Genomic DNA, 25,254 nt, shown 5'->3' with positions numbered 1-25,254 from the left:
ACACACCCAAGAGTGGAATTGCTGAATCATACAGTAGTTCTGTTTTTAATTGTTTGAAGAATCTCTGTACTGTTTTCTTTAATAGATGTACCATTTTATATTTTCACCAGTAGTGCATAAAGGTTCCCCTTTTCTCCACAAACTCACCAACATTTAATCTCTTGTCTTTTTGATAAAAACCATCCTGTTAAGGTGTGAGGTGATATCTCGTGGTTTTGATTTGCATTTTCCTGATGATTAGTGATATTAAACATCTTTCCATATACCTACTGGCCATTTGTATGTCTTTAGAAAAATGTTCAGGTCCGTTGTAAACTTTTTCATTGGATTATTTCTGTTTTTGCTAATGAGGTCTTAATATATTTTGCTTTATATATTTTTTTATATTAGCCCCTCAGATACATGGATTGTAAGAATTTACTCCCACTCTGTAGGTTGCTTTTTCAATTTATTGTTTCCTTTGCTGTGTAGAAGATCTTTAGTTTAATGCAGTCCCACTTGCTAATTTTAGTTTTTGTTGCCTGTTCTTTTGCTGTCTTATCCAAGAAATCATTGCCAAGATCAATGACAAGGATATTTTTCCCTACGTTTCCTTTTAGCAGTTTTACAGTTTCAAGTCTTATATTTAAGTCTTTGATTCATTTCAAGTTGTTTTTTGTGAATACTGTAAGATACGGGTCCGGTGTCATTCTTTTGCATGTGGATTTCCATTGTTTCCAACACCGTTTATTGATGAGACTGTCGTTTTCCCATTGCGTGTTCATGGCACTCTTATCAAAAATTAGTTAACCATATATTCATGAATTTATGTCTGGGCTCACTCTTCTGTTACACTGATCTGTGTGCCTGTTTTTAAGCCAGTATCATAGTCTTCTGATTATTTTAGCTTTGCAGTATAGCTTGAGATCAGATAACATGATGCCTCTGGCTTTGTTCTTTCTCAAGATTGCTTTGGGTTTGCAGTATCTTTTGTGGCTCCAAATAAATTTTAGAATAGTTTTTTTTCTTCTTTTGTAAAAAATATCATTGGAATATTGATAAGAACTGCATTGACTGTAGATCGCTTTGGGTAATATGGACATTTTAACACTATTAATTCTTAAAATCCATGAGTACAGAATAGCTTTCCATTTATTTGTGTTCTCTTCACTCTCTTTCATCATTGTGTTATCATTGTCAGTGTCTTATACCTCCTTCATTAAACATATACCTAAGTATTTCATTGTTTTTGATGCTATTGTAAATGTGATTGCTTTTTAAATTTCTCTTTCAGATAGTTCTTGTTGGTATATAGAAATGTAGCTGATAACAGTATGTTGATTTTGTAGCCTCCAAATTTACTGAAATCACTTATTCTAACAGTTTTTTAGTGGAATCTTTAAGGTTTGTATCCAGGATCAAGTTATCTGCAAACAGAGATCATTTTACTTTTACCTTTCCAATATGAATGTCTTTTCGTTTTCTTGTCTAATTACTATGGCTAGGACTTCCAATAATATGCCAAATAGAAATGGCAAAAGCGGGCAGTCCTATCTTTTTGCTGATCTCATAGGAAAGGATTTTAATATTTCACCATTGAGGATGATATTACCTGTGGGTTTGTGTATAGGGCCTTTATTACACTGAGGAACATTCCTTCTGTACCATATTTTTTAGTGTTTTTTATTATGAAAGGATTTTGTATTATGTCATTTGCTTTTTCTGCATATTGAGATGATCATACACTCTTTTTCTTTTATAACTCTGGTATATCACATCTATTGATTTGCATATGTTGAGCCATCATTGCATCACTGGAATAAATCCCTCTTGATCGTAGTGTATGATCCTTTTAATCTGCTGTTGAATTCATTTTGCTAATATTTTGTTGAAAACTTTTGCATCTGTATTCATCAGGGATTATGATCTGCAGTTTTCTTATAGTGTCTTTATTTGACTTTGGTATCAGGGTAATGCTGGTCTCAAAGTGAGTTTGGAAGTGTCCCCTCATCTTTAATTTTTTGGAAGATTTTTATAAGGATTGGCATTAATTCCTCTTTAAGTGTTTGGTAGATTCACTGGTGAAACCATCTGTTCCTGGACTTTTCTTTGCTGGAAGGTTTTGGATTATACTGTTAGTCTCCTTTTTGTTATTGCTCTGTTAAGATTTTCTGTCTTCATGAGCAGTCTTAGTAGGTTGTATGTATCTAGGAATTAATCCATTTCTTCTCAGTTGTCCAGGTTGTTGGTATATTATTGTTCTTGGTCTCCTCTGACTCTTTGTGTTTCTCTGGTAACAGTTGTAATATCTCCTCTTTAACTTGTTAGTTTTATTTTTCTTTTCTGTATTTCTGTTCTCTGTTTCATTTATCTCTGTTCTGATCTTTGTTATTTCCTTCCATCTGCTAGCTTTGGACTTATTTTGTCTTTTTCAGTTTCTTAAGGTGTAATGTGAGGTTATTTGAGATTTCTTGTTTCTTAATTTAGGCATTTATCACTATAAAATTCCCTGTTAAAAATGCTTTTGCAGCGTCCCTTAGGTTTTGGTACATTGTGCTTCCATTTTCATTTGTTTCAGGATAATTCTTGATTTCCCTTTAATTTCTTCTTTTGACCCATTCGTTGTTCAGAAGCATGTTGTTTAATTTCCACATATTGTTCATTTTCCAGCTTTCTTCCTGTTGTTGATTTCTAGTTTTCTGTTGGTGTGTATATTTTTACAGTTGCTATATCTTCCTGATATATTGATCCCTTTATAATTACATAATTACCTTCTTTGTCTCTTGTTAGAGTTTTTGATTAGAAGATATTTCGTCTGACATTAGGATGACTACCCCAGTTCTCTTTTGTTTTCCATTTGCATGGAGTATCTTTTTTAGTCCCATCACTTTCAGCCTATCGGTGTCCTTTAAGCTTAAGTGAGTCTTTATAGGCAGCAAATAGTTGGGTTTTGGTTTTTTTTATCCATTCAGCCACTTTGTGTCTTTTGATTGGAGAAATAAAGTCATTTACATTTAGAGTAAATGTTGACAAGTAAGGACTTATTATTGCCATTTTGTTAATTACTTTCTGATTGTTTTGTAGTTCTGTAGTTTCTTCCTCTGTTGGTTTCTCTCTGACTTGATTTTTTTATAGTCGTATGCTTTCTTTTCTCTTTATTGTTTGTCTCTTTATAGGTTTATGCTCTTTATCATGAGGCTTTCATAATACATCTTAGTCTTATAAATATCTATTTTAAGCTAACAGCACTTCAATTACATAAGAAAGTTCTACACATTTACATGACCTCCATAATTTATTTTGATGTCTAATATACATCTCTTTATATGGTGTATCTATTAACATTATAGTGTAGATAGTTATTTTTAACCCTTTTGTCTTTTAACCTATATGCTAGAGTTCAAAGTGATTTACACACCACCACTACAGGATTGTGTCTTTTTAAGGTGTAACTGATGTTTAATTTTATATGTTTCATGTGTACAACATAACAATTTGATACTTGTATGTATTGCAAAACAATCACACAGTAAGCCTAGTTAACATTGATCACTGTACATAGTTACAAAATTTTTATGCATGTGGTGAGAACTTTTATTCTCTTAATTACTTTCAAATAGGCAATGTAGTATTATTAACTATAGCCAACATGTGGTACATTATACCCCCATGACTCACTCACTTTATAACTGAAAGTTTGTACCTCTGACACCTTTCACCCACTCCCTGATCCCTTGTCTCTGCCAGCCACCAGTCTCTTCTCTGTATCTGTGAGCTCAGTGGTCTTGTTTACATTCCACATGTAAGTGAGGACATAGTATTTGTCCTTCTCTGAATTACTTCACTTAGCATAATGCTCTCAAGTTCTATCCATGTTCTGCCAAATGGCAAGATTACCTTTTTTAATGGCTAATACTCCATTTAGTTTATATACCACATTTGCTTTATCCATTCTCCCATTGGTGGGCATTAAGGTTGGTTCCATATCTTGGCTATTGTAAACAATGATGCAGTGAACATGGAGGTGCATATTTCTTTTCAAACAGTGTTTTCTCTTTCTTCAGATAAATACCCAGAAGTGGAATTGCTGAGTCATGTGGTCATTCCGTTTTTAATTTTCTGAGGAACCTTCATACTGTTTTCCATAGTGGCTATACCAATTTATACCCACACCAGCAGTGCATAAGTATTCCCTTTTCTCTACATCCTTGCCAATACTTATTTCTTGTCTTTCTGATAACAGCCCTTGTAATAGGTGATACCTTATAGTGGTTTTGATTTGAATTTCTCTGATGACTAGTGATGTTGAGTACTGTTTCATGTAACTGTTGTATACATCAGTATATCTTCTTAGAAAATCTGTTCAGATCCTCTGACCATATTTTAATCATATTGTTGAGGGTTTTTTTTTAATATTGAGTTCTGTTGAGTTATTTGCATATTCTGTATAGTAACCCCTTATCAGGTGTATGTAGGTTGCCTTCTTTTGTTAATGGCTTCCTTTGTTACACAGGAGCTTTTCAGTTTGATACAGTCCACTTGTTTATTTTGGCTGTTGTCATCAAATCTAAAAAAGCATTGCCAAGAGTGATGTAAATCATTGCCAAGAGTGATGTCATGGAGCTTACCACCTGTGTTTTCTAATTAGGGTTTTATGGGTTCTTATCTTACATTCAAGTCTTAAGTCAAAATGGATCAAATTTTGTGTGTGGTGTAAGATAGTGGTCCAGTTTTCCCAGTATCATTTATTGAAGAGACTGTCCTTTCCCCACTGTATATCTTGGCTCCTGTGTTGTAAATTAATTGACCACTATGTATAGGTTTATGTCTGGGCTCCCTATTCTGTTCTATTGATCTGTTTCTGTTTTTAATGTCAGTACTGTACTGTTTTGATTGCTATAGTTTTGTAATATAGTTTGAAATCAGGAGGTGTGCTGCCTCCAGCTTTGTTTTTTTTCCTCAAGATTGTTTTGGTTACCCAGGGTCTTTTGTGGAGCAGTATAGTATCAGAGCCAGGGTCCTAGGATCAGGTGCATACAGAACTACCACAGTAGTCCTGGGGTTCAGATGCACTTGCTGCAGCTGTGGCACTAGTATCTGGGGTGCATGTATGTGATCTCCTATGGAGCCAGGACCTGGATTTCAGGGGCTCACCATAGTGACTCCAGCAACAGTGGCACAGGCTCTGGGATGACAAGGTGTGGTGCTGGTTTGGGCCCAGGATACAGTAGCAGCACAGCCTGGGAATGGTGGGTCAAAGTCTCAACTCTGGCTCCAGGTGGCAGTCACAGGGCAATAGCAGCAGCACGACTGCAGTGGTGATCTGTTAAAGCCAAGTGTCAAGAGCAGGGCTCGGGGTATTGCAGCCCAGACTCGGCAGTGATGTGTCAGAGCGTCAGCCTGGGTTGGGTGGGGGCGGGCAGGACTCGGCAGTGGTAGCATCCCTGGTGATGATAGGTCAGAGCTATAACCTGGTATGCAGTAGGCAGGGCCCAGGGCAGCAGGCACTGCCCTGGTAATGGTGGGACAAAGCCACCAGTCTGAGATCATGGGTGGGGCACAGAGCTCCAGTCCTGTATATAGTGAGTTGCTGAGGTGCCTCATTCCGGAGAGCAGAGCACAGGGGTGACTGGGGTCCCTGAGGGCAGGTCTCTCACTGCAACAGCTCTAGCCTCTAGCCTCTGGGAGTACATGTATGGGGCAGGGAGCTCTGTGGGCAGCTCTGCCAGCTGGGAGCAGCATTGGTGAGGATGGTAGAAGACCGCTGCAGCAAAGGCTGCGCATGTCCCCGGTGGTGGACCTGCAGGGGGTCTCCTTTTCCTCATGCGGTGAACTTACTCTGAGGGCATCCCTGGCACCAGGCTGCTCTTGACTGGGGGATGGGTTGACACAGGTAATATGCTTCCTATACTTTCCTTTGCAGCTATCCTTGATTTATCTTTGCGCTCCGCAGGGCTTTTGCTGCTTCTTTGTAAGCCCATACTTGTCCTGGGCTGTTTTCTTCAGTTTGTAGCTGTTTGTTCATTGTTTCTGTTGGTTTCTTGTGTGGGAGACATGAGTTGGGGTCTCCTAGCCCTCCATCTTGCTGACGTCACTCCCCAGAATATTTCTGTATAATTGGTTGTGCTGAAAAGACACAGAATAAGAAAAATCATCTTTATGATTCTCTTTTGAGCCTGAGCTTAGCTTCTCTACCAGACTAACAAAGGCTGTCTGAAAAGTCACACATATATGTCACTATAATGTCAGCTCTGTCATTGTTAGCTAGGGTATTTTGCTAGCCTTTGCCTTTATGTCCTTCGGTAATGGTTATGACTAAACTATAATAGTTAGTTCACTGACTTCTCCAGTATAAATTTAAAACCAGGTCATGCCTTATATCCCATTGTAAATTACCACGTAGGAACCTGCGTTGTTGGATTGGTCCTTACCAACTCCTGAATGGACTCAGTGATCTTTATAAATACACTTTTTTTCCTGTCTGGAAATTTTTTACTCTTGGAGATCTACTCTTTCCATCTCTGAAAATTTCAGCCACACAAATTCCAGGAATCTTAGTGACCATATAACTGTAGTTACTTTTCAGTCTATAAATCTGTTTTCTTATTGTCAAATGAGAATAGCTACACCTATTTCTTGAGAGTCCTTATGAAGATTATATGAATAACATTGCAGAAAGCACCCGCCCAGTGCTTAACACTTAGTGGGTACCTGTGAGTTCCTTTCTCTCCACACTTCAAGCTAATTGCTGCTGGTATTTGTGAGCTGACCTTCAATTAGCTTCTTCCACTATGCCTTTTTGCTAACTTAAGAAAAATAAACGTTTCCTTCCTGTTGGAATTAATAATCTTTTAAACTTCCAGTAACATTCTATTCCAAGTCTTTAGAAGTAAAAGTAATTTACTTTTTTATATGTTCCCACCACTGAATGAAATTAGTCTTACAGTAAGTTAACAACTTCAACTAGAGTCATTGGTGTAAACAGCACATTGAACTATGTCATGGAGCGTGACAGACATAATCATTCTCTTACCACTTTGCATCCTGTGGTGGAAAAGATGGGAAATACATCATTTCTATCCTAAATGCTTTTAATGTATCTTGAGTTAGGGTCAAACTTAAGTACAGTTTTTGGAAACTAGCAAGTTAAAATGAAAATAAGACTGACGTAAATAATATAAGATTAAAATAAATATGATTAGAAGACCTGAGGAGGGACGATCACATTGGCAAATGGAAGCAAAAAGAAGAGAAGATGATACCTGTGAACACAGGTAGGAGACAGCAATGTATATGCACAAGGAATAGCCAGCAAAATGTTTGCCTTGAATGGAAAGACAAGGCACAAGAAAAATAATTATGTAGCATTTACTAAAGAGAAGTGACACTAGAGGCAAGAGGTTATTGGAATAACCTAGGAAGTTAACGGTCAAGGCTTGGATTTAGTGTTTTAAAGAAATATACTCCAGAGAATAAGTCAGGCGATTTCCTGACTTTCCATACCCTCCTAAGGATTTATTTAAGGCAGCGTTCCCCAACCTTTTTGCCACCAGGGATGGGTTTTGTGGAAGACAGTTTTTCCATGGATGGGGAGATGGTTCAGGTGGTAATGCGAGTGATGGGGAGCCGCAGATGAAGCTTTGCTCACTTGCCGGCCGCTCACCTCCTGCCCTGGGGCTCAGTTCCTAACAGGCCTTGGATTGGTACTGGCCCGGGGGTTGGGGACCCCTGATTTAAGGTGTTTGTTTTTTTTCCCCTGCCATCTCTCACCCCTCTTCTAGATGTTTGCCTTTCCTATACCTCATATCTCGATGGAGAGTGGTCCTGAAGTCATATATATACTTGAAGCTTGTTCAGTCATCTTAGAAAAGCTGTCTGTTTCTATCTATGACTTACCATGGAGAAAATAAACTCCACTTTCTCATTTGAATATCACTGTTTATGGTTGAGCTATATATAGTCCACTCTAGAAAGCTGAAGGACTAAAAAAAGAAAATTGTTTATTTGTAGTCACAAACTAAGCAGCTCATTTACTAATTTGACCCCCCCCCCCCCCCCCCCGCCAAACATAGCTCACTTTTATTTCAAAATTTGAGTAAACCCGGCTGTCTCAGAACACTTACTATATTAACAGTACTTCCAGGTTTCTGGGTAGTTCCAGTTTCTGTTTAGCAGAGGCTGGTGTGGTGACAGTTGCCCTTTGTCACCCTCTTTAGAATATTTGTAGAAAAACTGACCTAGGGGAAGCTAAAGAAAAGAGAAGGCAAGTTCTGGTACCCGTGAGTACTCTTGTGTCTGCCTCACTGCCCCTGCCTCCCCCTCGCCCCCACTCCTGCATCTGCATGTGTTGGTCAGTTCAGCAGAGCTGTAGTCAGCACTGTTAGCACCATGCTTTAGGCATGTTATGAAGTAAACAGGCGTGCAGGCTAGTCACCATTTATAGCATTGCCTCCCTGAGACTGCCTTTTCAGTGTTCCAAACATGTGACTTATTAATGGTCTTTTGAAACGTAAACCCGATTTATCACTGAGGACCTGTTTAAAAATCATCATCATCATGATGCTATCTGGCCTTTGCATGGAACATCACGATTTATAAAGCAGTTCACCTGCATGGTCTCATTAAAACCTTACCCTAAACCTAGGAGATACACAGGGATTACCAGCAGCATTTTGTTCTTAAGAAAAACCAGCCTTGTGACGATTTAAGACATTCTTCAGAGCTGCATACCTAGCTGTGAGAACGGAGATCAGATTTGAGGTGTTCTCCCAGGAGATCAAGCAGTCTTTCCCCCTCTCTCTACTACCAGCACCCTTTTAAAAGGCTGAAGTCATAAAGAGCTATTCTTTTAACTTCTTTGTCTACTTTTAACTATTTTTAACTTGTTGGAATAAGGATATGATATTGACTGTCATTCCCATTGAGCAGTTGGAGGAATCTCCATTCCAGAGTCTTTAGGATCTAAGGAGCTCAATAATTATTTTAATGCCAAGCATGTAAAATAAGTTCAAAAATATTTTTAACTGCTAATTTCTCCTTTGTAATACTTCCAGAATTTTAATTTCAAGCAAGACCTTGACATATTATCTCTAATTACATGGTTCCCTTTAATGAGTAATCCCAAACCCAGAAATGAAAATGAACACTAGTGTGTGTGCTCAGATGCTAAAGAGAATCAGGTATTGGTCCTATATAAAGTGTTACACATGGGCTTTAGAGAAAGTTCATAGTTTTGTTTCCTGGGGATTTGGGGTGGGGGGTTGTTTTATGTTTTGTTTTTTACATCTCTTTTGGTGGGGGGAAGTGTTTGGATATTTGTTTTGTATTCAGATACATATTTTATAGTAACAATAAAAGAGTAGGGATAGAGGTAAATTGATCAATGTGATCAAAGACACTGGACAAGAGAGGAATTTTGGAGTGCCTCTAGGTATCAGAAAATGCCTTTCTAAAATGCTATAAGCATTCCAGTGGGTATCAGACAACCTGGATTTAAATCTCTGTAAACTCAGCTGTGTGATGTTGGGCATGTTCCTTAACCTCAGTTTCTTCATCTGTAAGATGGACTCCACGTCATTATTCAGGTGCTCAAAAAGTTGACCATATTGTTGTTTAAAAAAGAAAAAATCCAAATCTGTGTAGCATAGAGCTTATTCAGTAATCTCCAAAGAACTGAGTTCTACATAGATGGTATTTGAAACTTTTTGCATCACCCATGATGTGGCTTGTTTTGTTTTCTTCTTTCTCTCTCTTACTCTTTCTTCAAACCGCCCCATTGTAGACTTCATCATCCCTGTTTGTGCAAGGGATATATATTTTGATTTAAAAGAGCCCTTGTATTCTTTTTAGCTTGCTAAAATATGTTGACAGCATCTTTTAGCTGAATGATTTCAGTGTGGTCTTTTAAGAATAATTTTACTTGTTGTAGATAATTTGGTATACAGCCATCCTTAGACATTATCTAGTAAATGCCTTTTGTTTAATTCCGTCTTTTCCTTTTAAATCACGTTTTCTTCTCTCTACCCTTGTGTCCTTTCTGTCACTGCCATCCACCTTGCTGTACCATTATCATCCCTGTTTCCTGCTGCCCCAGCCATAGTTTTTCAGTATCCTGTACCATGTTTGGTTTGTTTTGCAACATTCCCATCACATAATTGAAGTGGTTCTGCAGGACAGGCCATAAAGCAACTACTCATTTCTTTGTGAACTTCACAGGCACCATTCACAAAGCTGTTTTTGGTTGAGCCATGGTGCCTGAACAGAGCAGTTTGTTTAAATCTGAAGGTAGGATTAGTTTGACTAATTGAATGTAACAAATGTTATTGAGCAGCTACTTGTGTCAAGCACTGTGCTTGGCCCCTGGGTCATGGCTTTCCTGCAGTCCAGGGGCGCCGTCCATGGGGCCAGAGCAGCCTAGCAGCAGGGAGACGGGCCAGGAGACCAGGGCAAGCGCAATTAGGAAAATGCCCTAACTTTGCCTCTGGGCAAAAGTCGCATACTTTTTTCACTGAGAGTTCTATTAAATTGTAGGGATATGTTATTAAAGCGTTAATAATAATAGGTAGGTAAAGTATGATACAACATGGAGTAAAAATAAAATAATTTGTTAATTTTCTACTAAAACCAACAACATTTAAATTCTTTTCAACTTGATCCTCATTTTCTTCACTATTCCTAAGAAACTTTACGCTTTCTCACGTACAGGGGTTTGAAAACATTTTGGTCCCCAGTGCAGGGTCCCCATCTCCTCTCAGGCTGTTTCTTGCCCCCATGACCTCCTGACACCCGCTCTCTTCCTGCAGCTCTCCCTTCAGCTGGTGCCTCTGCTAAGAGAGGCCTGCCAGGCTCCCCTTGTCTTGCCTAGTCTTTCCAAACGGGAATCATGCTGGGTACTCCCTTCTCCTTCAAGGCCAGCCCTGACTTTTCCACCATTATGAACTGGTCATCCTACCCGGGAAATTGCTAACTCACTTCACTGTGGCACTCCTTGCCCAGCACTGCTGTGCACTGAGCTGACCTTCCTCTCAAGCTCTAGGAGCTGGGCACTTCTCACCCTCTGCGTACTGGTTTTTAAAAAACAAAACAAAACAACAAAACCTCTTTTTTAAATTTGTAAATGAACAGCTTTTTTTCCTCCTTTTCACAACTTAAAACACGACTTAACTGTATGTGATTGTTGACACCGTAGCTGCTCACCGTCACAACTGCAGTGCTCCCTGCCCCATCCTTGTGGCCCTGAAATCCGTCAGGGGTGCGGATCACCCAGGGTGATCTCTGGGAGAAAAGGATTTCTCCTGGGATCGATAACAAGCTGCTGCTCAGGTTTAAGTAGCAGAGTAACAGTTTATTAGGGAGGGAAAGTACAATCGCTTCTGGCACAGAGACCAGGAGGGGGTGGAGAGACCCACGATGGAGTCGTACATGCGTCTTATATACCCTAAAAATAGAGGAGTTAATCATCACCCCCACCTAGTTACCTCTAACAGTAGGAATGTACAACAGCAATGGATTGATTACCGAAAACAATGACGTGAGTCCTAGGATTAAGGATGGATCGTCCCGGAAGGGTCATGGTACTCATCAGAATTTAAAATTTCTTGACCCAGCTTCCAATCAAGATTACAAAGGGGAGTTGGCAAGAGTCAATCTTAAAGGAAGAAGGAGTTTTAAGCTGTAAATCACATTCTCAAGTCTCCCGCTCTTCCGCCGGCGGGGCAGGCCCGGGAGCTCTCCCTGAAGCTCCCATCCTCCCCTTCCTTCTGAGTTTGAAAGCCTGTTCAAGTCCGTTTTATATTCATGTGATTAAATTACCGATGCATCCAAGTTCTAGTTTTCCTTTGGTGCTTCTTAGGCCTGCTTGAACAGTCAACAAATTGTACGCTCAGATTTCCTCTGCTCTTGGTATTGAGGTCTTCTTATCATCGTGTCTCCGTTTCCATATTCTCTAAGGAACCAACTGACTAAATACGAGAGGGAATGAGTTTCGTCTGCTTAGACTTAAGGCTTCTGTTCTTTTCCTAAAGAATTTGTCTTGATAGATATGGTTATTAAAGAATAAAGTAACTTCAAACTCAGTGTTTTAAAACAATAACCAATTCCAAATCTCCTCTTCTAATCTTGGGTGTATTAAAAGTCCATGAGGTATTGAAAAAAATGATGCCACAATCTCCAGTTTTAAAATATTTTACGTACAAACAGTAGAGTCACTGGCTTGGTGTAGTCGTTGCTGGACTCCAGAATGTCCATGTTTGTAAGTCCTAAATCTCAGAGGTCCCTTAAAAATGTGCTGGAATTTAAGATTCAGGTGAATCACGTTTGAGTTAAGGAGGCCTAGTTGTGTTGTTTTCCTAGTTGTTGTTTGTGTCTTTATACAGCCAATTAGCTCTTTCTGGGGGTGGGAGCTGAGTCTCTCGGGTTACAGTAAGAAGAGATAGGGCTGCCTGCCACTCGTGCTTCAGAAGAATATTGTACCACACACTGCTTCTGTCAGGTAGGTACACCTGATAGCCCACAAACACAGAAACTTACCAGATACCTGTTCCTGTCTGCCAGTGGCCAGATAAAGCCTGTTTTACATTTGCAGATGCTGAGTTTTTAGCTGTGGCCTAAATAAGCAAAATGAGTAGTTTTCTACCTTTCGAACTCATCAAACCTAGGCTTACAAAGCTTGAGTATTTTCACAGGTGCCTTCAAACAAGTTTTTTCATTCTCTAAATTATTGGTAACTTGACACACGAATTATTCCGAATGTTCACTTTCTAAAATTATATTTAAGATCATTTTTAAGTATCCTAAAGGACTCAGCCTTCCAGTCTGTCTTCACATGGGTAAGCACATGCTATGAGGTTTAAGAAAAGACTTAAAAAAACCATACCTTCTTTCTTTCCTTGCTGATAGAGACCCAGTACACGCTATGTGCAGAAAGAGCAACTACACTTTATTTTGTAGTTTGATGACAGAGGCAGGGCTTTTGGACATCTTGTTCTCTGGGACAAGATTTTTATTTTTTTTAATTACCCTAATCCCTGAAAAGGTTACTGTGTTGGAAGCTGATTTAAAGTTGAGACAGTCTTCAGGAATGAGTAAAGGCGTAGAGGAACTCGGGCATTGTACATTTAAGGGAATCAACAACTTGCTTGTTTAAAAGGACTGTGATTTCAGACTGCCCTACAAGCTTTTTTTGTGTGTCATGTTCTGTTGCTTCATCTGCATTTGGGCCATTTACCAATGCTACTTCCTCATCGAGCCTGAGAAAAGGAATATTTTCCATAAACTAGTCTTAAGCAACGTTTGATTCTACTCTGCATTCCAACTGTGAATTTTTTTCACAATGAAATCTATGGCTTTTATTTAAATCAGGTCAGCTGATTTTAGTCAAGAGATATCTTTCCCTTGTATTTGGCAGACATCTAAATAACTTCTTAAAACAAGTTAAATAACATTGTGACAAAAGGAATTTATTGGTAAAGGATTATTTTAATTGGATTTCTTAAAGGGAATTTAAAGGTTTACATTGTTTATTGGAAAATATACCTAATTAATAATAAATTTTATAAATTTAAGTAGAAAAAAACTTATTTAAATTTGTAAGCCTTTTTAAGAAATAATTTGGCTCTAAGTTTTCCTTGGAGTTCTCAGGTAGAAGTCATGTGGTTCATTTTTGTTTTAGAAAACTAACCTTGAAAATAAATCTTTGCCTATGTGCCCAAGAAAACTAATAGAAAAAAGTACCTAATAATATTGTGCCAAAAATAAACTTAATATGCTGTTTCTTAATTCTTTGTATCCCTCTTATGTGATTTTTTGCTGGAGTCTGATCAGCAGTAATAACATTTCTTCAGGTAAACTTAATCCAGATTGTTTCTGTAATTTTTTTTTTTTCTTCAGATAACGGATTCATACCTGATTCACTTCTGGAAGATGTGATGAAAGCATTGGACCTTGTTTCAGATCCTGAATAGTAAGCTACATACGAAGTGTTATTTAACCGACTCTGATTCTGTTAAATGTAAAACACTATACACACATTATTGCCTGTTTTTTAAAAATCTAAACATATTTCTAAAAAATCTAAACATAAAAATCTATGCCTATATGAAGCATAGCTCTTTATATTAAGCAATGATTTAGGAAGTAGTCAGACTAATCGGTATTATAACAGAGACCCAACATACTCAAAATGAGCTTCCTTTCCCATTCTGCACTTACGGTCCAGTTTTAAAAAAAAAAAAAAAAGGGTGCTAAAAATTCCTTTTTCTGTATTAAATTTTTTTTTCTTACTGTGAAACCTTTTCCATATTTTGAAACGTTGTGCGTGTCTTTAGTACGTTCAGTGAACATAGTGACAGCTGTGCAGACCGTCTGTGTTGCTAGTCATCCTGCTTAAGTAACCAGCAGGCCTGACTTTCAGTCTTTAGGACATTGAAGCTTCTAAATGATCTGAAGCCTTTGTCAGTGGCCCCGGTATATCATAGAATATAGTTTTCGGTATTGCCTACCATTAATATCAGTCATTGTCTTCATTAATAATGTACGTTATTACATTTGTAACTTCTTCCATAAATTTGGGATCTTTATTATCCATGGGAAATATCTCTCTGGTTAAGTGGATACATCTTTTGATCGAATATAGGTGATGAAAAATCACCTTTGATCTACACTAACTCTTCCTTTTTCTGCATACCTGGGTTTTTTTTTCTCCCCCTTCTGAAAGTGTATCTGACAATGAACAAACATTTAAGGAAAGGATTCAGCAAAAGTAATATAAAATGTATTGCTATACACAGTTTTTAGAACTTGATCCTATTCTGTTTTTAAATAGGGTGTATTTTCTTTGAAAGTGTGACATACATATTAAACATTTGCAAACTAATCACATCTGAATTAATATGTCTCAATCTCACTAACAAGCACTATGATGTCACCCTTTCTTAGCAGACCTAATTGTTGATTCCAACTTAAAGAGGAGAAATTCAGAGACAGTTGAACTAGTCCAGTAAATGGTGTAAAAAAGTAACTACTGTATTTCTTCTCAACTGATTCCCAGGTGGAGACCTTGTTTACATTGCTCTAATATGCAGAAGGGAATTAAACTCAAGTAATGTTGGTTACTAACAATTCTTGAAGGAGGAAAAAGGCAAAGTTAGGTTTTTTTCAAATTCTTACATAGATAGCTATACATCATCTACTTAATTTTCCTTGTTTCATCAGAATACATATATCCCCTGAATTTTGAAGTTAGCACAGTTGAGTCCAGTTGTTTCTCTAGAAGTAGCTGAAAGATTGGACTGAGTTATTTATGTGGTCCTTCGGTCTAGTCACATTTATAGTGTGTGATGGCCCATAAACTAACAGGGCCTTATCAAGGATCAAGAAATTAAGTATAATATGACCTTTCCTTCGTTTCATGTCATAACCTCCTGACATTACTCAGACCCATTAAAGTGTCATATCCTTTGCATGTTTTACAGTTGACCCTTGAACAGCACAGGGGTTAGGGGTACTGACCCCTGTGCAGATGAAAATCCAGGTGTAACTTTTGACTCCCCCAGAACTTAACTACTAATAGCCTGCTGTTGACTGGAAACCTTACCGGTAACATAAACAGTTGATTAACATATTTTTGTTTGTTTTATATATATATATTACTATAAAGTAAGCTGAAGACACAAAAATATTAGGAAAATTGTAAGGAAGAGAATTTATGTATGTATTTATTGAAAAAAAAAATCCACATATAAGTGGACCTGTGTAATTCAAACCCATTGTTATTCAAGCGTCGACTGTATAAGAAGTTATACTTTTAACCTGACGTTTATAGTTTGAAAGATAAAGTGGAGAATGAAAAGACCGTTTTCATTTTTAAAACTCTTCAAACTACAGTCCACTTTGCTCTGCCTTCTTCCTGGTCACACATAGTACCTTTCTGCAACCTCGGCTACACCTAACGGTAAGGGCCCTGCAAAGCACTGCTCACGTCAGGCTGCCCCTGGAACTATACCTGAAATTCACCATACGTTAGCTCTTTGAGAATTATCTTACCTTTTTTAACCTTCAATTTACACTGAGAATTTTAAGACTCTACCTCATTTGGTTCTTGAAAAGTAAGCCTTTTAGGAGATATTTTTGATTTTCTGATGTACCACTGCTTTTGACAGTTTCTTTTTTTCTTTGGGCTTAAAATAAACCTTTTTTTAAAATGAAAGGTCTCATTCGATAGTTAAATTCAGGCATACCTATGAAGCGAAGAGAATGCGCCTTTGGGAGGTTATAAGCCTGGTTTTTTACAAGCCTGGATTTTTAAGTTACTTTACCTAATAAGGAACAATATTCCAAAGTCATCATCATAATTTAAATTTTAAATAGTAACAGATTACTCTGGTTTAAAAATAACCACGTTTTGGCAAATTAGATGTCATTCCTGTGTATTTGTCATTAAGGGTCTAAAAAGAACAGCTCTCAGGATTTTTGGCAGTCAAATGTGTTACAGTACTAGTAATTTAATCATGAAAGAAGAAAAATAAGCTTTTTTTTCCCTTTAGTATTCACTGTTTTTCTTTTTTCTCTCCCCGTAGTATAAATCTCATGAAGAATAAGTTAGATCCAGAAGGATTAGGAATCATATTATTGGGTCCATTTCTTCAAGAATTTTTTCCTGATCAGGTAACATAGCTGAAGAAATATATTTATTGTTTGTTCTGTTGGGATGGTCATATTATCATTGTTTCACCATTGTTTTCTACTGGTTTAAAATGTTCTAACATGCATTTATTAGACTAAGAAAGCACTATTATTATGAAAATACCTTCCCAGACAGAGAGGATAGAAGGGTTGTGTGTTTCAATACAGTCATAGAAAACTTTGATTGGGGGACGGAGGTGGTGGAAGAGTATATACACCAATATATAGACACATTCATATTGGTTTTGTAAAGGAAGATTCAAATTTAGAAGTATATGGAGTAAAAAGAGAAAGATTCTCTTAACCCACTCCCACCCCTGTTTTCCTTCTCTCAGGTGACTATTGTGAATAGATTCGTATATGTCTTTTTCGAACTTTCTGAACACTACCAAAGAAGGAAAGGAGTGTGTATGTAGTGCAAACTCCCACCAGTGCACCTCAGTTCCAGGAGAATTTTAGTTGAATAACAGGAAAGCCTTCAAGTGGAGCTGCGCTGTTTCATGTTGGGACATGCCTTCCACTGGCTGTGACAGGTGCTCAGTGAAAAGGATCTATGCCGGTCTCAGTACGCTCACGTCACGTCTGTGTCATTGGCGAATTCTGCAGCCTACACCTGGCTTTTCTTCTTATCTGAGTGCAGGGTTTTACCACTCACCCAAATTATTTAGCCAGGTATATCGTGATCATTTGATCAGACACCAGCATGGTTTACAGTAAAGCAGCCACCATTTATTACGCATGTACTATGCACCAGGCACTGTGTGCCTTATAAATTAGGTATTATGTTTCCCCTGTTTTGCCAGTGAGGAAACTGAGGATTAGAGAACTTAAGGAAAGGGGTTAAGGTCATACGGCTAGCACAAGGCCAGTTCAGGATCCACTGTAGGTTATCTAACCCCAAAGACAAAGCACTTTACCACTGTGTTACACTACTTTTCTGTTGCTATTTATTTTATATCAGTTGTTAGTTACTAGAACTGGAGATGTAAATTGCATTCAATTACAGTAAAATATTTATTTTGTTAAAGTACATTAACTCTGAAAATCAACAGCCAAATTATCTAAGTAATTGCACTGACTCATGTATACAATTAAGATGATTGAATAAATTCTAGATTTTTCTGTCTTGTAAAAGCATTTGAGTGGGATACAGAAAATTATAAGAGAACTTAGATTTTAGGCATGAAAAGTCAAAAACAGTTAAAAATGGAAACAGTCTTTCAAAATAACTGAAGAGATAATGCAAAGTAGTCTGTGATTAATTAATGAATTACTAAGACAGTTGTTGTAAAGATCTCAAAGTAATAAGGAATCCAACGAGTGTATTTAAGGAAGACTTTACAAAGTAAGATTTGAACCAGATCTTGAAAAATAAGCGTTTAAAAAAGTCACAAATGTGCAAAGACCTGACAAAAGATCTTTTCATGGGAAAATGAGGAATATGCTAGTCTCAAACGGAGAATTCAGAAAGGTGAGTGGTTGGAGACAAGACTGGAAAGGTAGGTTAGGTTCTGTATTTCAGGATTCTTGGCTGCAAATCCCAGCCTGAATGGACTTACGTGGGTGGGAAAGATAGGAATTGGAAGGAGTAGCTCAGAGCAGCTGAAGGATGGAAGCAGCAGCGCCTGGAAGATGGTACCAGGAGCCTCCGGCACTGGGCAGAGTCTCATCCCCACCCCCATCCCTTCTCTCTGTAAAGGAGCCTCTTCTCTTGATTCTAGTTGGAGGACATTCCAAGGAGGGACAGTGGCCCAACTTCTGTCACAATTGGATATGACCAGGAAGGACCCTTGAGGGGGAACAGGCAAGGGGAGACTAAGCCGGAGGCCCTGAAGGGAGTCTGGGAGTCAGACACCTGCAGGGGCCCAGCCGTTAACAGGCTTGAAGGCTAGGATTAGAGAAGTGAACTTGAGCTTCAGCTAACTGAGAACCAAAGTTAGTGGGAAGGACGTGATCAGTTTCTCTGGAAGTTAGTATAATAGTGATTATTCAGTTTCCTTTCTCTATTAAATGTTATTTAAGTCTCTAATTATATTTCCTTTTCACAATATTCTCTTCACTGTTAAAGTTGACAATATTCAGAAGATATTTGTGGGGATAGAAACCCCCAATTCGATATTATGGACCAAATCAGCAGTATTGGTGAATATATGTTTGTAATCTGAGTGAAAGGGATATCACTACTTTTCTGTATTTATCGAGAAGAACAAATTATCTACAACCAAAAGAAAAGCAGAGATACATTTTAGGAAATATTTCTGCATTTTAGAATCTTTTTTTTTTTTTAACTAAATTACAATCATACAGGCACATATTTAAAAAACAAACTACTGTAGAAGAGCTTTTAATAAAAACCAGCACTCCCCAACTTCCAGTCTCTTCCCCAGAAGCAACTATTTCAGCTTTTAGGTCTTATGGTAGTTAACTGCATAAAGGTAAGTTCCGTGCTTTCTCAAATGATTCTTTAACCAAAGGATGTGGAATTATGAAACTTGCATTTCACTTTCAATTGCTAATTAGAAACTGCCTGATATAAAGTTGTAATTGTTCTTTATCTGTAATAGGGTTCCAGTGGTCCAGAGTCTTTTACTGTCTACCACTACAATGGACTGAAGCAATCAAATTACAATGAGAAGGTATGGTAACTCACACTGTGATGTATCTTCACCTGGCTTGATAAAATATATAGAGTATGTAACAGTGCTTGATTCCCATAGAATTGCTGCATAAGGAAGGAGATTACTCTAGGAGTCTCTTCACTATCACAGCATATTTTAGAACTGGACTCAATGAGACCTTCTTTGGAATTTTGGAGCAGTAGTGTCACTGTCACAAGATAACTCCATCTCTGTTGCCCTTGGGGTGTAGATATTACTAAACCAAGTGTAGTCCGCTGATGGTCACTGATCCGTTTAAATGGAGAAAGAAGGGGTAAGGATGAGATTTGTGATTTAGAAAAATATTTTTAAAGGATTTACATTAATAACCATAACAGCTAGCATTTATTGAACATGTCCCTGCAATTGTCTCAAGCACTTTGTCTTATCGAAGTTTAAACACAGCACCCCATGCAGGCAGTACCGTCTGTATATCCCCATTTTACAGTGGAGGGAGCTGAGGCACGGAGAGGTAAGCAGGTGGCCGAGGTCAGGCAGCCAGGACACAGCAGAGCTGGGACTGAAGCCGTGGCGGCTCCCTCCTCTGCCTGTGGCTCACCCGCTCTGCTTCGCTCCTTCCTTCCTGAATCACAGACAAAGGCACATCAGTGCTTCACTGCCAGATGTAAGATGTACTCACCCGCTTTAAATCAAAAGTTTGGACTCGCCAGTTCCCCCTCTTTGATTAATGAGCTTTGTCTACACATAAGATATATCTACTGTGTTTGCATTTATTCCAGAAACAGTCATAGTAGACACAGCGAAGATCAGCAGGAATAAGGCCTAACATGCCTTTTTAATTTGAAGTACCCATGCTGGTTTCATATGTATCTAAATTGAGGATGGCTACAGAAAATAGATCATACTGTACATTTAGAGCAAATCTAAACCTGTGACTACAATTTACTTTTATTTTCATAAGAAAATATAAATTGGAACTTTTACTAAATTATATCCAAAGAATTTGTCATAGGAAAATAATGTGATATCTATAGCAAAAAATATAAATCGTCAGTAAGAAAACTTACGTGCTCTGTCCTAATACATGTAAATGCATGCTTCATCTAGATTGTTTGAAGTTTTACATAGCCTTATCATAGAAGGTACTTTATAGTTACTAATTAGTTACTTGCCTACACAATCCCTGCAAGGTAGGTCAGTCAAATATTATCCATATTTTACAGATGAGGCCTCTGAGACAGGGAGATTAAGTGACTCACCCAGGGTCACCCAGCAAGTCATTGGCAGAGCAGGGATTGGAACTGAGTTCCTGATTCCCAATCCTGTCCTTGGTCTGCTTGACCACGCTGCCTGTGTATAGTAAGTTTTCAAGTCATGCTCATGACAAGCATCTGACATACTAACAAAAAGATCAGAAATCAAAGATGAACTATTAACATGACAGTAGTACTTGAGAACTATAACACAAAGCATACATGCCATTAAGTTGCAAAGGTAAAATGTTATAAAGTTACTCAGGAGCTAGAAATAGCGTAGACCACAGAGTAAGGCACTTGTAAAAATATCTGAGACAGACAGACAACAGGAGAAGGCTGGCCACGTGGGAGGGAATGTGATCCACCGGGCGGCACGAGCCACAGAGGGAGGTCACGGTACTCCACCCAAGCAGGTCTGCTCTGACACCATGAGCAAGGGACGTTCTTCGTGAAAAACACGTCCTGCCTTATATGTTAATTATTATAACTTGAGTTATATTCTTTATGGACAGTTTTTCACAAAAAAAGTTTTGCTTTGGAGAGCCGAAAAGCATGACTTATAGTTTTAATAGTAAATTTATTCCATCTAAACTAGAAATAATGTATTAACCAAAGTAAAGATGCAAAAAAATAAAGTATTTCACATTAAAGTATGTCTTTAGAGCTTCCTAAAAAAGGAGAATTTATGAAGCCAAATTATCTGGCCTAGTAATAGAAAATACTTTATTCCTATATTTAATGTTTTTTAAGGAGGCTCCAACTTAAGTCTAATAGTTTCTTTTGGCTCCTTGGTCAAATAGTTTAGTTTATAGCTTTTATCTAGGAAGAATGTAATTACAACCGTGTATTAGCCACTGAGTGTAGAAATCATTACACGTACTTTGGAAGCAGGCAGTCTGTATCTGTTCCTTTTAAATTATGCAGTTAGCATTTCTTTTGGTACAAAGAAATCAGAATAAAAGTTTTCTGACATCCACCTGCCAGTGTATCTTTATATGCAGTGGCAATGACTGTTAAAAAGTACCTAGTTAGTTTTATGTCAGCCTTTTTCTACTGTGAGATTTTTGTTTCTGAGCTGACATTCTCTAATTTTTTTTTCTCCATGATTTTTCATGCAGAACAAAGTACATTCATGAACAGCATTTCAGAAGTATTTAATAGAAAATTTCATTGACAAACATCCAGTTGGCTTCCAGCTCTGAAAATTCAGTATTTAAATTCAAAGTAGAAAATAAAGTCCTTCTCAGACTATATAGCTGAGTGCCTCAATATTAAAGCAGTAGGAACCATAGAAATGTTAAAAAAATAAAATTTAAAATTTATTCAAGGGGTATATATTATTTGAAGAACGATTTTTCTTTTATCAGAAGTAGTATGTTCTTTGGGATTTGCATACACTTTTTTAAAATCATAATGTTGAAATTTAAAAGTCAGCTGGTCAGCTCATAGTTAAAACTGTCACCATCTTGTTTCCAGATTTATTTTCACATTAATCAAAGCAGATATTCTTGCTTATAATATCAAAATAGATGTAAAGTTCCACATGAAACAGTACACAGTGCCCTGTTTGCTAGCCTATGAAAAGGTCTATATCCCTCATAAGACTTTGCTAAGAACACTGATTGACCTGGTGGCTTTATTTTGTTCAACAGGTCATGTATGTGGAAGGAACCGCAGTTGTTATGGGTTTTGAAGATCCCATGCTACAGACAGATGACACTCCTATCAAACGCTGTCTCCAAACCAAATGGCCCTACATTGAATTACTCTGGACCACAGATCGCTCTCCTTCTCTAAACTGATTTGCTGAAGTATTGATAAGGAAGATTGTAATAGTAGATGGTGAAAGAGGGATGCAAAACTGGCAATTGGCTCCATTAATCTGTACACTGGTATTACTGATTCACTGTAAATAACAATTAAAAACACATTTTCAGTGTTTAAGATATGTTTAAATTATTTGTTTAAAGCTTTATGTTGAAGGTTACCCTATTTAAACTCTTTATGTGACATTTACTGGCAAAACTAAGCTTTAATCAAAGTTCATCACTCTTGCAGTCAGATAATTTGATCCTTTATCAAATAACAAACATGACTATAGCATTTTTATATTGCATATCAAAGTTACTATTTATAACTTCTACTTTGGGGTTTATTTCATTCAGGCACAGTTCATTGTTTAAATGATTCTGGCATGCAGTCTATCAGCCTCCACATTGAGATGCAAAAGACTTTTTATCTTTGGTTTTTCTTTTCTAAAATCTGGTTTCCATTAGAACTATTGATAAATTATCAACCTGGATCTTTGACAATTGGCTTAACTCTGGCATGTTTATAAAAAATAGAAACTATAAGAAAACATTACCATTTATTCACAGATATATAGAGGATGTATTTTAAAAAATGATAGATAGGAAAGAGAATCTGTTTGATAGTCTTACCACTGTTAACTTTCACTGTATTGCCAAGTACACTTTTCCAAATTTGTCCCAACAGCCCTGTAAGCCAGCTTACTTGTATATTTATAAATGTGATAAATGCATGAGAACATCTGTTATTACATTAGTATATTGCATTATTTATTATGATCCTAGTGGATGGCCTAAATAAACTCTTTTTTTCTTTAACTGTACCCTTGATTTTCTACATTCATGGCTCAAAAAATCTTTTTAAATGATTCTGCACAGTAACCCTGAGAGGACAGCATAGAACAGATGCCTACTGGACCCACAACACACCTCGAAAGGGAGACCAAACCTTATGCTTACCTGGGAGCTCTGTAACTCGGATGGCCAGGAGCACCAGAACCTGGGGGGCAGCTGTCTGCATCAGTGGACAAAGTTACAGAAGCCCCATCCTGTTTAGTTCTGACAGATTTACTGTATTTCGATAGGCTTGTGGCCAAGCAATTTGAAATGTGAATAGCCAGAAAATACTCTTTCCTTCACTTGAGAAGCAGACAAGATATCCTCTTACCAATTTCAGAAGTGAACTTTACCTTCAACAATTTAGTTGAATATGTATTGCCTCTATAAATCTCTTGGGAGTCTTATTATAATTGTTAATGTCTATAAAAATATAAATAAGTAGATTTTAGCGTAGGGAAAAAGCACAAATTTTATATATACCAACTTTTGGTAGCACTATGTTCAGGAGTGTAATACTAGCTACTACAATTACAGCTGTAAAATGTCAGTATTTTTGGTTAATCTTGACTATCTCCAAATGAATATAAAATATATTATGCTAGAATTAATTCTCTAACTCTAGTCCTAAATTCCATAAAGATTATGAAAAAGCATAGATTCTTCTATAAACATTGAGCCTACAACATAGTCTGTTCTTCTTACAATTGCTTCATAACCATTTCAAAACTTATGACATAATCATTTTACAAAAGCCTGTGGCCAAGGGGTTTGAACAAAATACAGTGGGCGTGGTTTATCTGCCTCTCAATCTGGAGGCTCAGCTGGGAGATGGTAGGTGCCTAAACTCACATGACTGGGACCGTAGCTTGATCTGTCAAACACAACATCAAACAACTGCAGATATATTTTCTTTTCAAGTGTCCATGTGGGACACTTACCAAAACAGACTACATGCTGGACAATAAAACAAACCTAGAAAAATCCCCAAAAGTCTGGAAATTAAGCAGCACACTTCTGAGTAACCCAAGGGTCAAAGTGGAACTACAGGGGTAATTAGAACATTTTTTGCTGAATGATAATGAAAATAGCACATAGCAAAAATTATAGGATGTAAGTAAAGCAGTGCTTATAGGGAAATGTATAACTTTAAATACAGCAGAAAAATAGGAAGTTTGGAAATTAGAAAGCTAAGCTTTCATCTCAAAAACAGGAAAAAGTAAATAATGAGATAAAAAGATATTCACATGCAAAAGAACAAATTTGGACTTCTACCTCACACCATATATAAAAATTGAAATGATCAGAGATCTAATTGTAAGAGCTGAAACTACCAAAGAAGAAACAGTCCTCATCACAGTGGGTTAGGCAGTGGTTTCTTAGAATACCAAAAACACCATAGCAGCAGCAAAGATAAATTGAACGTCATCAAAATTAAAACCTTTGTGTGTCAAAGGACACCATTCAAGAAGGTCAGATGACAATCCACAGAACGGGAGAAAATATTTGAAAATCATACCTATGAGGAATTTGTATCCAGGATATATAAAGAAATCTTATAATACATAAATTAAAAATATTTTTAAATGGGCAAATGATTTGAAGTGATAGATCTCCAAAAATGATATACAAATGGCCAGTACATGGCATGAAAACATGCTTAACAAAATTAGTCATTAGGGAAATTCAAATAAAAACCATGAGATACCACCTCACTTACCCCTAGGATGTCTAAAATCAGAAAGCTAGAAGAGTAACAAATGTCAGCAAAGAGGTGGGAAAAATGGGTCTCAAACTGGTGGTGGGGATATAAACTGGTGAAGTCACTTTACGAAAACAGTAGTACAGCTCTTCAGGAAGTTAAATCAAGAGTTAGCATGTGACCCAGCATTTCCAATCTGAAGTGGACACCCAAGAGATACAAGATATATACAAACAAAATCTTTTCTTTAAATATTTATAGTGGTGTTATTCATGCCAGCCAAAAAATGGAAACAACCTAAATGTGCATTAACTGATGGGTGGATAAATAAATGTAGTATATACATACAATGAAATGTTATTTGAAAATAAAGA

The 25,254-nt window shown here is 37.3% G+C and overlaps 1 protein-coding gene across 2 annotated transcripts in view; it reads left to right on the top strand.

The window, feature by feature from the left end:
* Window positions 1-23,162, top strand: part of MINDY3 (MINDY lysine 48 deubiquitinase 3) — a 91,898-nt gene extending 68,736 nt beyond the window's left edge. Inside the window, exons 12-15 of one of the 2 annotated variants that reach the window (XR_009053190.1) lie at window positions 13,867-13,939; window positions 15,450-15,573; window positions 16,554-16,641; window positions 19,224-19,274. Coding sequence is in view for 1 of the 2 variants with exons in the window: in XM_057731681.1 (XP_057587664.1) it covers window positions 13,867-13,939; window positions 16,554-16,641; window positions 19,224-19,295; window positions 22,186-22,335 (383 nt within the window). In the remaining variant the exon portion in view is untranslated. Of the gene's footprint in view, window positions 1-13,866; window positions 13,940-15,449; window positions 15,574-16,553; window positions 16,642-19,223; window positions 19,296-22,185 lie in introns of those variants that run through there. The other variant, XM_057731681.1, reaches the window with a different exon arrangement.
* The last annotated feature ends 2,092 nt before the right edge of the window (window positions 23,163-25,254 follow it).

This window comes from Hippopotamus amphibius, chromosome 4, assembly GCF_030028045.1.
Source record: "Hippopotamus amphibius kiboko isolate mHipAmp2 chromosome 4, mHipAmp2.hap2, whole genome shotgun sequence".
In the NCBI taxonomy this organism is placed as follows: Eukaryota; Metazoa; Chordata; class Mammalia; order Artiodactyla; family Hippopotamidae; genus Hippopotamus; species Hippopotamus amphibius.
This window is presented reverse-complemented; position numbering and strand designations above follow the sequence as displayed.